The 13675-nt window shown below is 45.5% G+C and overlaps 1 protein-coding gene across 6 annotated transcripts in view; it reads left to right on the forward strand.

Moving 5' to 3' along the window:
• Window positions 1–13675, forward strand: part of spag17 (sperm associated antigen 17) — a 564758-nt gene that overhangs the window by 63123 nt on the left and 487960 nt on the right. For all 6 annotated transcript variants that reach the window (XM_070893521.1, XM_070893526.1, XM_070893524.1 and 3 more), the window contains one exon: window positions 12251–12438. In XM_070893521.1, the coding sequence (XP_070749622.1) occupies window positions 12251–12438 (188 nt within the window). The remainder of the gene's footprint in view (window positions 1–12250; window positions 12439–13675) is intronic.

Consider the following 13675-nt stretch of genomic DNA (forward strand, 5'->3'; position numbering starts at 1 on the left):
CTAAAACAGAGGCGATTCGACGAGCACCTAGGCCCTGCAACACATCGGAGTTGTGTTCATTCCTGGGACTGTTGAACTATTTCGGGAACTTTCTGCCGAACTTGAGCACGTTGTTGGAGCCGCTACACGTGCTCCTGCGTAAGGGTTGCGATTGGTTTTGGGGGGACTGTCAGGAGCGGGCCTTTGATCGGGCGCGTAACCTACAAGTTGATGACCCTGTACGACCCCTGTTAAAAAAAAAAAAAAAAAAAAAATTGTTTCTGACATGTGATGCATCGTCCTATGGGGTTGGGTGTGTGTTGCAGCAGGGCAATGCTGAGGGTCAACTACAACCTGTGGCTGATGCCTCCAGGTCTCTCTCTCAAGCAGAACGGGGATATGGGATGGTCGAGAAGGAAGCGCTTGCATGTGTCTATGGTGTCAAAAAAAATGCATCAGTACCTCTTTCGTAGGAAGTTTGAATTAGAGACGGACCACAAGCCATTAACATCCCTGTTGTCAGACAGCAAGGCTATCAATGCCAACGCATCAGCTCGCATACAACGATGGGCTCTCACGCTGGCTGCTTATGACTACTCCATCTGCACCGGCCCGGCACTGAAAATTGCGCTGACGCGCTCAGCAGACTTCCACTGGCCATCACTGAGGGGGCAGCGGAGCAAAGCGCCGAGATGGTCATGGCTGTCAATGCCTTTGACAGTGCAGGCTCCCCCATCACAGCCCGCCAGATCAAAATCTGGACAAACAGAGATCCCCTCCTATCCCTGATTAAGAAATGTGTCCTGACTGGGGATTGGGCGCCCGCACGCGGAGCATGCCCTGAGGAGGTCAGATCGTTCCACAGACGGATGGATGAGCTCTCCATCCAAGCCGACTGCTTACTATGGGGCAGCCGGGTAGTTATGCCCCAGAAGGGCAGGGAGGCATTAATCAGGGAACTCCACAGCGAGCACCCAGGCATTGTGCTGATGAAAGCCATTGCCCGGTCACATGTTTGGTGGCCTGGAATTGATTCAGACCTGGAACACTGTGTTCGCAGTGCATGACGTGTGCCCAGCTGGGTAATGCCTCCAGGGAGGCCTCGCTCAGCCTGTGGCCCTGGCCGACCAGGCCATGGTCACGCATTCAGGTTGACTACGCGGGCCCATTCATGGGTAAGATATTCCTTATTGTGGTAAATGCGTACTCGAAATGGATCGAGTGCATCATTCTAAATTCATGCACGTCATCCACCACCGTGGAAAGCCTACGTGCGACCCATGGCTTGCCGGACATGCTGATTTGTGATAATGGCCCATGTTTCACAAGCTACGAATTCCAAGAGTTTTTGTCGGGCAATGGCATCAACCACGTCAGGACTGCGCCGTTCAAGCCGGCCTCCAATGGCCAGGCGGAACATGCGGTCCAAATCATTAAGCAAGGTGTGCTCAGGATTCAAGGACCCTCCCTACAATGCCGCCTATCACGTCTCCTGCTGGTCTATAGATCCCAACCGCATTCACTCACGGGGGTCCTGCCCGCAGAGCTACTAATGAAACGGACACTCAAAACTCGGTTGTCCCTCATTCACCCAGTCCTGACCGACATAGTTGAGGGCAAGCGCAAGTCACAAAACGAGTACCATGACCGTAATGCGAGGGGGAGATGTATAGAAGTAAATGATCCTGTATTCGTCCTCAATCACGCCATGGGGCCCAAATGGCTTGAGGGCACTATAATTGACAAAGAGGGGAATAGGGTCATTGTGGTAAAACTCAGCAATGCTCAGATATGCCGTAAGCATCTGGAGCAAGTAAAAAAAAAAGGTTCAGCATCGACATGGAGGAAACCGAAGAAAACCATGAGATGGAGCTCACAATACCGCCAGTGAACGACCAACAAGAGCAATCAGAAAAATGCACAGTCCCTGCGGTCACCCTGGACAGGCCGGAATCACCACAGGTGACAGACACTCACGTCAGTGTCCCAACAACCAGAGCCCCAACTGCGGCGCTCCACAAGGGAGTGTAGACCACCTGAAAGACTAAACCTATGTTTCCAAATAAGACTTTGTGGGGGGGAGGTGATGTCATATATGTAACCACAATGTAACACCACTGTGTTACTGTATACATTCAACCTAGATGCACACCTTGACCACAAGGGGTGAACTTGTGGGAGACACTCCTTACCTGATCACACAGGTATATAAAGGGAGGTCCCACGCAGGGTTATCGTCTTTGGAGTCCTGTGAATAAAGAGTTAAGGTCACAGAGTGACCTTGTCCCCGGAAGGTGCCTCGTGTGGTTTCATACTGTAGAGTAAGGACTTTACAGAAGGGTAGTCAAAGGAATGGTGGGGCTGATTAGGTACCAAAAAGGAACTGATCTTCTGGAGGCAGAGGGTATGGCTGAGGTACTATATGAGTACTTTGCCTTTGTCTCCGCTAGAAAACAGGATGCTGCCAATGTACCAGTAAAGGAGGAGGCAGTAGCAATATTCGACAGGATAAAAATAGGTAAAGAGGAGTTACTTCTGCCAAAAGTGCTGAGTGGATGATCCATATCTGCCTCCTCCTGAAGTCCCCACCATCACAGAAGCCAGTCTTCGTCCAATTTGATTCACTCCATGTGATATCAAGAAACGACTGAGCGCACTGGATACAGCAAAGATTATGGGCCCCAACAACATCCCGGCTGTTGTGCTCAAGACTCGTGCTCCATAACTAGCCACGCCTCTAGCCAAGCAGTTCCAGTACAGCTACAACACTGGCATCTATCCGACAATGGAAAACTGCCCAGGTATGTCCTGTCCACAAAAAGCAGGACAAATCCAATCCGGCCAATTACTGCCTCATCAGTCTCTCAATCATCAGCAAAGTGATGGAAGGTGTGGTCAACAGTGCTATGAAGTGGCACGCACCAATAACCTGCTCACCGATGCCTAGTTTGGGTTCTGCCAGGACCGCTCGGCTCCAGACCTCAGTGCAGCCTTGGTCCAAAAATGGACAAAAGAGCTGAATTCCTGAGATGAGGTGAGAGTGACTGCCCTTGACATCAACGCAGCATTTGACCGCGTGTGGCAACAAGGAACCCTAGTAAAACTGAAGTCAATGGGAATCGGGGAAAACTCTCCACTGGCTGGAGTCATACCTAGCACATAGGAAGATAGTTGTGGTGGTTGGAGATCAATCATTTCAGCCCCAGGACATCACTGCAGGAGTTCCTCAGGGCAGTGACCTAGGCCCAACCATCATCAGCTGTTCCATCAATGACCTTCCCTCCATCATAAGGTCAGAAATGAGGATGTTGGCTGATGACTACACAGAGTTCAGTGCCATTCGCAACTCCTCAGATAATGGAGCAGTCCATGCTCGCATGCAGCAAGACCTGGATGATATTCAGGCTTGGGCTGATCAGTGACAAGTAATATTCGCGCCACACAAGTGCCAGGCAATGACCATCTTCAACAAGCGAGAGTCTAACCACCGTCCCCTGACATTCAACTGCGTTACCATCGCTGAATCAGCCGCCATCAACATCCTGGAGGTCACCATTGACCAGAAACTTAACTGGACCAGTCACATAAATACTGTGGCAACAAGAGCAGGTCAGAGGCTGGGTATTCTGCAGCGAGTGCCTCACCTCCTGACTCCCCAAAGTCTTTCCACCATCTATAAGGCACAAGTCAGGAGTGTGATCGAATACTCTCCACTTGCCTGGATGAGTGGAGCTCCAACAACACTCAAGAAGCTCAACATCATCCAGGACAATACAGCCCACTTGATTGGCACCCGATTCACCACCTTAAACATTCACTTCCTCCACCGCTGATGTACCATAGCTGCAGTGTGCACCATCTACAAGATGCACTGCAGCAACTCGCCAAGGTTTCTTTGGCATCACCTCCCAATCCCGCAACCTCTACCACCTAGAAGGACAAGGGCAGCAGGCACATGGGAACACAACCACCTCCAAATTCCCTCCAAATCACACACCATCCTGACTTGGAAGTATATCGCCATTCCTCCATCGTCGCTGGGTCAAAAATCCTGGAATTCTCTCCCTAACAGCACTGTGGGAGTTCCTTCTCCACATGGACTGCAGCAGTTCAAGAAGGTGGCTCACCACCATCTTTTCAAGAGCAATTAAGGATGGGGAATAAATGCTGGCCTTTCCAGCGATGTCCATATCCCATGAACAATTTTTTTTAAACTTAAGTGGATGGCAGTTCTCAAAGTGGAAAGATCATCCGGTCTGGGTGGGACGTATCCGAGGTTACTGAGAGAAGGTGAAAATTGCGGTGGCTTTGGTCACAATCTTCAAATTCTCCTTGGATATTGAGTGGTGCCAGAGAACTGGATGATTGCAAATGTTACACCCCTGTTTAAAAAGGGGGAGAGGGATAAACCCAGCAATTATAGACCAGTCAGTCAAACGTCGGTGGTGGGGAAATCTTTAGACACAATGGGGTCAAGTTTCGGCCTGAGTTACTCCTATTTTTTTGGAGCAACTGGTTTAGAATGGAGTATCTTAGAAATTGCAATTCTCGGCATTTAGTTTGCTCCAGTTCTAGTCAGTTAGAACAGTTCCAGTTTGGAACAGATTTTTTTTTTTCAAAAGGGGGCGTGTCCGGCCACTTACACCTGTTTTTGAAAGTTTAGGCAGTGAAAACTTACTCCAAACTAATTTAGAATGGAGTAAGTGCAGATTTTTGTACGCTCAGAAAAATCTTGCCTACACTTAGGAAATCAGGCATAAGTTACAAATCAGGCATAGGGAACGAGGGGGGGGGGGCGGGGAGGGAAGTAATTAAATTCTACAAGCATTCAACAGTCTTACTTATACAAATAAAGAGCCATCCTGAATAAAAAATTATAAACAAAGCAAAGACAAAATATTGAATATTCCTACCTGTGAGAAGCAGCAGCAGCCTTCGAGCTGCGGTGCTTCAGGCGGGCCTTCTGTGTTGGAGACAGGGGTGGCGTCAGTGACTCGACGGCAGCCCAACAACGGTAGCAAGCAGCCTTCGAGCTGCGGTGCTTCCGGCAGGCCTTCTTTCCATGTAGGAGCCAGGGGCGGCGTCAGTGGCTAGACTGCAGCCGAAGACACAGCAAGCAAACAGCCTTCGAGCTGCGAGGGAAACTGAGGCCATTCGGCCACGGGATAGGGGCGGTGTCAGTGGCTCGACGGCAGCCGAAGACACAGCAAGCAAGCAGCCTTCGAGCTGCGAGGGAAGCCGAGGCCATTCGGCCACGGAATAGGGGCGAAAAGCAGCACTCACTGATTTCAGCAGGTGATTTCTTCAACAGTGCTGCTAAAAGTACTCCTTCAGACACCAAAAAATCACCAAAGTTCAATCCCAAGCCTTTCCATGGGTTCAACAGACCAATGAACACTTTTCTTTAAGTCCTTTTAAAAATGGCCGAGTGCCAATGTTTATGGGCTACTGCCCGTGCGCGCGCTCCAACGCGCACACGCAAGGCTGCCGGCACGACGTTGTCTCATTTAAATTAGCCCTGCCCCCCACCACTTGTAGAATCGGCGCGACTCTGTGGCTCCGCCCCCCGCTGCTGTGTGCGCGCCACGCCGCGCCGAGCTCCCAGGGAGCTGGAGAATCTGGAGGTATTTTTCTGTCGCACTTTTAGGTGTGAAAAACGAGCGTCCAGGTCGGGGCTGCGCTGTTCTAGGCGTGTTCCGAAACTTGACCCCATTAATCCAAGACAAAATTAGTTAGAAGTTGGAAAATTATGGGCTAATAAATGAGAGCCAGCGTGAATTTGTTAAAGGCAAATTGTGTTTGATTAACTTGAGTTGTGTTTTTTTGATGAAGTAAAGAGAGGGCTGATGTTGTGTATATGGACTTTCAAAAGGCATTTCACAAAGTACCACATGATAGACTTGTAAGCAAAATTGAAAGCCTTGGGATTCAAGGGGTACTGGTAGCATGGATAAGAAAATGGCTAAGAGACCGAAAGCTGAGGTGGTAGTAAACTGTTGTTTGTCAGACTGGAGGGAAGTTCACATGGGTGTTCCCCAAGGATTGGTATTAGGACCACTGTGCTTTTTTATATATATTAATGACCTGGACTTGGGGATTCAGGGAATAATTTAAAAGTTTGCAGATGACAGACAACTTGGAAATATAGTAAACAATGAGGAGGATAGTAACAGAATTCAAGAGGATATAGACTGGAATGAACAGACACAGGGCAGATGAAATTTAACGCAGAGAAGTGTGAAGTGATGCATTTTGGTAGAAAAAGTGAGAGAGGCAATATAAACTAAATGGTACAATTTTAAAGTGGGTGCAGGAATATAGAGACTTGGTGTATGTGCACAAATCTTTGAAGGTGACAGAACATGTTGAGAAGGCTATTTTTTTTTTAAATAGCCTATTTTTAAATAAAAATGGGATCCTTGGCTTTGTTAATAGTGACATAAAGTACGGAAGTAAGGAATTTATGCTCAACATTTATAAAACACTGGTTAGGCCTCAGCTGGGGTATTGTGTTCAATGCTGGGCATCACACTTTAGGAAGGATGTCATAGTCTTAAGGCCCCGATATTGGTGGCCTTACTGCCCGCTGCCATTGACTGCCGCCGATTTTTCCTATCGTTTTCCTCTCTTTGCCATTTTTCACTTGGGCTGGAGCGGGCGGGAAGGGAGTACTGCCGGGAACCGTCCACTGATGTCCTCTGGTGGCCAAGTAGCGTAAGTGGCCTCCCGCTCGCCGAGCTGCCAGATTGGTGCCAGCAGGGGGAAGGACCGCTGTGTGCAGGCTATTCTAACCCCAACGGTAGTGAACATATTTAACATTTACCTGGATGGGGTCCTCTGAAGGTGTTCCGGTGTTTTTTTTTGTTTGCTATGATTTTTCATTTCCGCTCTTCCTCCCTCCCTGAGCCAGACTCCATCCTCGGCGGCCCAGATTGATGGCGTAAGCCATTGTTTGGCCGCCAGGTGGCACTGCCACCTCTTTTAGAGAAATCTTCCAGGTAAAGTACCGCCCGGTCTCTCGGCGGCCATTGGTAGTCCTTTGGGCGGCACTTGGGTGGGCCTTGGCCTTAATCAATTTCGGCACCTATGAAAGGGAACAGTTGAGATTTACTAGAATAACGAATTTAAGAACACAAAACAAAAGCAAAGTACTATAGATGCTGGAAATCTGAAATACAAACAGAAAATGCTGGAAATATTCAGGTCAGGCAGCATCTGTGGAGAGAGAAACAGATTTAACCTTTGCGGTCGATGACATTTTGTCAGAACTGCAACAGATTTTAAGCAAGTGAAGGAGCAGAGAAAGGGGGGAGGGGAGGAAAAAACAAAAGGGAAGGTCTGTGCTAGGGTGGAAGGATGGAATGATTAAATGACAAAAGATATGATAGTACAAAGCAACAGAAGATGTTAATGGGACAAGTAAAGAAACAAAAGATAAATCTAGAAGAGGTGTAAATGGGAATGGCAGAATCATCAACAGCTGCCATGTGGCAGAGGTTATGGTCTAAAATTGTTGAACTCTATGTTGAGTCCAGAAGGCTGTAAAGTGCCTAGTAGAAAGATGAGATGCTGTTCCTCGAGCTTACGTTGAGCTTCGTTAGAACAGTGTAACAGATCAAGAGTATAAGAGTGGGAGTGGAGCAGAAAATTAAAGTGACAGGCGACCGGACACACGGGGTCATACTTATGGACTGAATGGAGGTGTTCCACAAAGCAGTCACCCAATCTGCATTTGGTCTCCCCAATGTAGAGGAGGAGACTGCATCGTGAGCAGCGAATACAGTATACTAAATTGCAAGTAGTACAAGCATAAGAACATAAGAATTAGGAGCAGGCGTAGCACATATGATCCTTCGAGCTCTGCCATTCAATAAGATCACGGCTGATCTTCGACCTCAACTCCACATTCCTGCCCGATCCCATATCCCTTGATTCTCCTAGAGTCCAAAAATCTATCTACCTCACAGGTCGCAGCGGGGAGCCCATTAGGCCAAGGCTAGGGGCAGCGTGCTTCGAGCCCCTCCCACACAGCCTGCAGCACACGCACACAGAATCTGGGGGCGAGGCGCTACTGCACATGTGCAAAGGTCCCGGCACTGTTTTCAATGCCAGGACCTGGCTCCGCCCCCCACGTATTCTGCTACGCTACACCAGGGCCCTACATCGGTGCTGCTGCATGGAGAATACGAAGGCAAATAATGGACTCTGTTTCTGTTCTAAAAAGTTGCCGCGCCTCACGGAGGTGCGCCATTCTAACCGTGGGTGCAAACTTGGGCCCATAGATTCAGCATCCACAACCCTTTGGGGCAGAGAGTGACAAAGATTCACAACAATCTGAGTAAGAAAATTCCACCTCATCTCAGCCTTAGATAACTGACCTCTTATCCTGTGACAATGTCCACGAGTTCTAAACTCTCCAGCCAGGGGAAACAACATCTCAGCAGCGACCCTGTCAATTCCCCTCAGAAAATTGTATATTTCAATGAAATTGCCTCTCGTCCTTCTAAACCCCAGAGAATATGGGCCCAATCTACTCAATCTCTCCTCATAGGACAACCCTCTCATCCCAGAGATCAATCTAGTGAACCTTCGCTGCACCGCCACTAAGGCATGCATGTCCTCTCTCAGATAAGGAGACCAAAACTGTGCACAGTACTCCGAGTGGTTTCTCTAAAGCCCTGTACAATTGTAGTAAGACTTCCTTATTCTTGTACTCCAATCCCTTTGTAATAAAAGCCAACATGTCATTTGCCTTCCTAATTGTTTGCTGTACCTGCATGCTAACTTTCTGTGTGTCCTGTACAAGGACACCCAAATCTCTCTGAACACCAACATTTAATAGTTTCTCACCATTTAAAAAATATTCTGTTTTTCTATTATTCCTACTAAAATGAATAACCTCACATTTCCCCATCATATACTCCATCTGCCACCTTAATGCTCAATCACTTAACCTGCCTATATTCCTTTGCAGGCTCTTTGTGTCCTCCTCACAACTTACTTTCCCATCTAGTTTTGTATCATCAGCCAACTTCAATACATTGCACTCGGTCCCTTCATCTAAGTCATTAATATAGATTGTAAAAAGCTGAGGCCCAAGCACTGGTCCTTCCGACACCCCACTAGTTACAGCCTGCCAACCGGAAAATTACCCATTTATCTCTTCTTTCTATTTTCTGTCCGTTAACTAATCCTCTGTCCATGCTAATATATTCCCCCCAACCTCTTGAGCCTTTATCTTGCAAAGCAGCCTTTTAGGCAGCACCTTATCAAATGCCTTTTGGAAATCCAAATATACTACATCCAATGGTTCCCCTTTATTTACCCTGCTAATTACATCCTCAAAAATTCTAATAAATTTGTTAAACACGATTTCCCTTTCATAAAACCATGTTGACACTGCCTAATCATAATATGATTTTCTAAGTGCCCTGTTATTCCAGCATTTTTCCGATGACTAATGTCAGGCTACTTGGACTGTAGTTCCCTGTTTTCTCTCTTCCTCCTTTCTTGAATAGCAGGATTAGATTTGCTACCTTTCAATCTGCTGGGACTATTTCAGAATCTAGGGAATTTTGGAAGATCACAATCAGTGCATCCAATATCTCTGCAGCCACCTCTTTTTAAACCCTAGGCTGGAGGCCATCAGTTCCATGGGTTTTGCTAGTTTACTCTCGCATTCTATTTTCTCTCTTATCAATGTTTTGATAATTCTTTGCCAGTTTCTAAAGCTCTCCCAATCCTCAGACGTACTACTATTCTTTGCAACATTATGAGCCGATACTTTTAATCTAATACTATGCTTAACTTCTTTAGTTAGCCATGGATGGATCAGTTTTCCCATGAGTTTTTATTTCTCTAGAATGTATATTCGTTGAGAATTTTGGAATATTTCTTTAATTGTTTGCCACCTAACTTCTCAATCTACCTTCGCTAACTCTCCTCGCATACCTATGTAATTGGCATTATTTAAGTTTAAGACTAGTTTCCGACTGAAGTATTTCACTTTCGCCCTCAAATTCAATATGAAATTTTATTGTTTTATGATCACTCTTTCCTATAGGATCTTTTACTGTGATTACTAATTAACCGTGTCTCATTACACAATACAAGATCTAAAATAGCCTGTCCCCTGATTGGTTCCATGACGTATTATTCTAGGAAACTGTCTCGAATGCATTCCATGATCTTGTCCTCCAGACTGCCTTTGCCAATTTGATTTGCCCAGTCTATATGAAAATTAATGTCCCCTATGATTATTGTATTTCCTTTGTTACAGGCTCCTGTTTTTGTTGATTAATACTCTGCCCAACGGTATAGCTACTGTTTGGGGGCCTATAAACTACTCCCGCCAGTGTTTTCTGCCCCTTGTTATTTCTTATCTCCACCCATGCTGATTCTACTTCCTGATCTTCCGAGCCAAGATCCTTTCTCACTACTGTCCTTATGTTATCTTTATTATCACTGCTACCACCTCTCATTTTCAAAACGTCAAGTACCCTAGAATATTTCATTCCTAACCTTGATCACCTTGCAACCACGTCTCCGTGATGGCTATCCATTTATCAAAACCATTTATCTCTGTGCCACTAATTCAGATAAAGAGCCTTTAATTTTAACTGATGCACTTCTCTGTCCCTTCCTGTCACACTCTGTTTATCTTTACCCATTATGCTACATTGCTCCAGTGCCTTGTCTTTTCTATATAGATTCTAAATTTCCCTTCACCTGAGCCCCCCCCCACTTTTTTTTTTAGTTTAAAGCCCTATCTATTGCCCTAGTTATTCGGTTCGCCAGGACACTGGTCCCAGCCCAGTTTAAGTGGAAACCGTCCCAACAGAACAGCTCCCTCTTTTCCCACTACTGGTGCCAGTATCCCATGAATCGAAACCCCTTACTCCTCGAGATGCAGACACTTACTGCAGACGTGGTCGCCTGGGATCGCACTGCTCTCCACAAACTCCCACATGCTGCAATTGCGGCACACCACCTGCACTGCCATCCTTTTATAACCTTGTTTTATTTAGTTAATTAAAATTAATGTATTTAATTAACTTTGCTTATAGTTTTGTTTTTAGCTAATTACTAGATCTAGTTTAAGTTCTAGGTAGATGAAATTAGTGGGGGCGTTGACTTTTCAAAGCTGGAAAAATTGGTGACAGGTGCTAATGATTCTTACCGTTCTCTAAATTCAGTGTTAGTGCTCCAGGAAGGAAGTGGAGCACTAAATCAAACGCTACCACTTCCGTTGCAGCGCTAAACCATGCAGGCAGGGCGGTAGTGGTACAATGCTGCACAATGTGCCATGGAAGGGCCATCGCTGCAGGCTGTTCATTGGGATGAGTTAGCTGGTCCCCGAAGGCAGCCACGATCCGGCCCAATCAGCCCCAAGCACTATAGCAGAGTGCCGGGCTAATTGATCATGGCCAAAGACAAATCAGAAAAATTGGCACTTTGCATTTGCTCAATCTTTTTACTGACCACACCAACATCCCCTTTTAACTTGCGCCCCCGAAGTGTCCAGCCTCCCAAACAATGCTGAACACACAGAAGTGGGAATATTGGTACCTGTGCATAAATCTTGATATACTAGATTTAGAAAGTAATTTTAAATTTTAAACAAATATCAAAAATAATTTCCTTTCATCATTTAACAAATAATTATGCTGTTTTAATTTTCCATTTATAAAAAATGTTTTTAAAAATCTGCTTCCATTTCTTCAGTGTTAATTAATCCATAAGTAACTGAAATCCTCATTGAAGTGATACTTCAAGATAAGACTTATAATAACTTCTAAACTACAGTCAGGCATTTATAATTATCATTTTAAAATTAATTTAGAAGTTAAGTACTAAAATTGAATTCTACCTCATGATGGTTAACCTTTTGATCCGGTGTACAAACTTTGTACAACCTTGTCTAGGTTGGTTTATGATGCATGACATCTCTGCTCATTCCTTGTTCCCCAAATATCCCCAATCTTTCACTATCTCTCACTGAATCAATACACTGTCCCTCAATCATAAAAGGCACTTAAAGAAATGTAGCATTTACAAATGATTTAAAAATACTGAAGAATGTGGGCTTTTGGATTCTGGAATCCTTGAAATTTGTAATCCAACAGTTCATAAAAGTATTCAGTTTGCATTCAATTTCAATATGCTTTTTTGGAAACAATATGGAAATGATGGATTGGGAAGTCAGCTGTACCAGTGCAAAATATTAACTTAAAAAAAGTAACTTCTAAATAGCTTTCAAAATTTTTGCTAGTTGCAGCTATCGAAGCAGTTAGACTGCAAAAGGTGGAAGCCAACAAGAGCCTGGAGACTTTTTGGAAGTACCTTGAGCAGGTTCTGAATAGTGGAAAACCTGGATCCAAACTATTTGATATAGCCAGACTCCAGTATACAGTGAAGGAAACCATCTTACCACAAGACTGGAACAACGATGATATGAAGGTCAGTACCAACCTAAAACTTCAGGCTTATCTTGATTCTTGGCTTGTTTAGATTTGCAAGAGGCTATCTTCAACAAACTAAAACAGCAAGCAAAGGCAAAATACTGCGGATGCTGGAAACCTTAATAAAATCAGAAAATGCTGGATATACTCAGCAGTTCAGGCAGCATCTGTGGAAAGAGAAAAACACAGTTTACGTTTCGGGTCGGTGACTGTCGTCAGAACTGGAAAATGTTACAGATATAACCAGTTTTAACCAAGTGCAGAGCCAGGGAAGTGGGTGTGGTGGGGGAAAGAAGAGAACAAAAGGGTAGGTCTGTGACATGATGGAAGGCAGGAGTGATTAAATGACAAAAGGAATGATGGTGCAAAGCAAAAAGGGTGACAATGGAACAAGTAAAGAAACAAAAGATGGGTCTAGAGGTGTTGTAAATGGTAACAGTAGAATCATTACCAGGACTGCTGTCTGGAAAAAATGGGAGCAGTGGTTATGAACTGAAATTGTTGAACTCAATGTTGAGTCCGGAAGGTTGTAAAGTGCCTAATCAAAAGATGAAGTGTTGTTCCTCGAGCTTCCATTGAACTTCATTGTACCTGCCTTTGTACCTGCTTAAAACCTATTGGACTGAATTTTCGGTTGCCTAACACCTCAGTTAGCGGACAGTAAATGGAAGCATAAGAGGTTACCAACCAGGAGCGCAGTTGTGATGTATTTGCAGTCATGCTCCGTACCATGCATTGTACCATGTAATTACATGTAATAGCCAACAGATGGGGAAAGCCCGGGAGGCACACATTACTGCACCTTGTGCTGCCTCCCTATATAAAGGAGGCCACCCCTACAGGGCTCACTTATGGAGTTTATATTGAACCTAAAGGTCACAAGGTGATCAGCTCCAGCATGGGCCACGTGTGATTTATTATAGTGCTAAGCATACGTATTAACTGGTGACGAGAATAGGACACTAACAAGCAGCCGTGGCCACCGTGGACTACATCGAGCGATATTACGTTGGGAAAAATGGGATGACTTCATTGACCGGCTGGATCAATGCTTTGTCGCGAAAGACTTAGAGGGAGCCGCGAATGCCAGCAAACGCAGGGCTGTCCTCCTCACGGTCTGCGGATCACGGACATACGCATTGATCAAGGACCTACTGTCCCCGACGAAACCCGCTGAGAAAAGTTACGAAGAACTGTGCGAGATAGTTCGAAATCACCTAAAGCCGAAACGCAGT

Source organism: Pristiophorus japonicus, chromosome 11 (assembly GCF_044704955.1).
Source record: "Pristiophorus japonicus isolate sPriJap1 chromosome 11, sPriJap1.hap1, whole genome shotgun sequence".
NCBI classification, from domain to species: Eukaryota; Metazoa; Chordata; class Chondrichthyes; family Pristiophoridae; genus Pristiophorus; species Pristiophorus japonicus.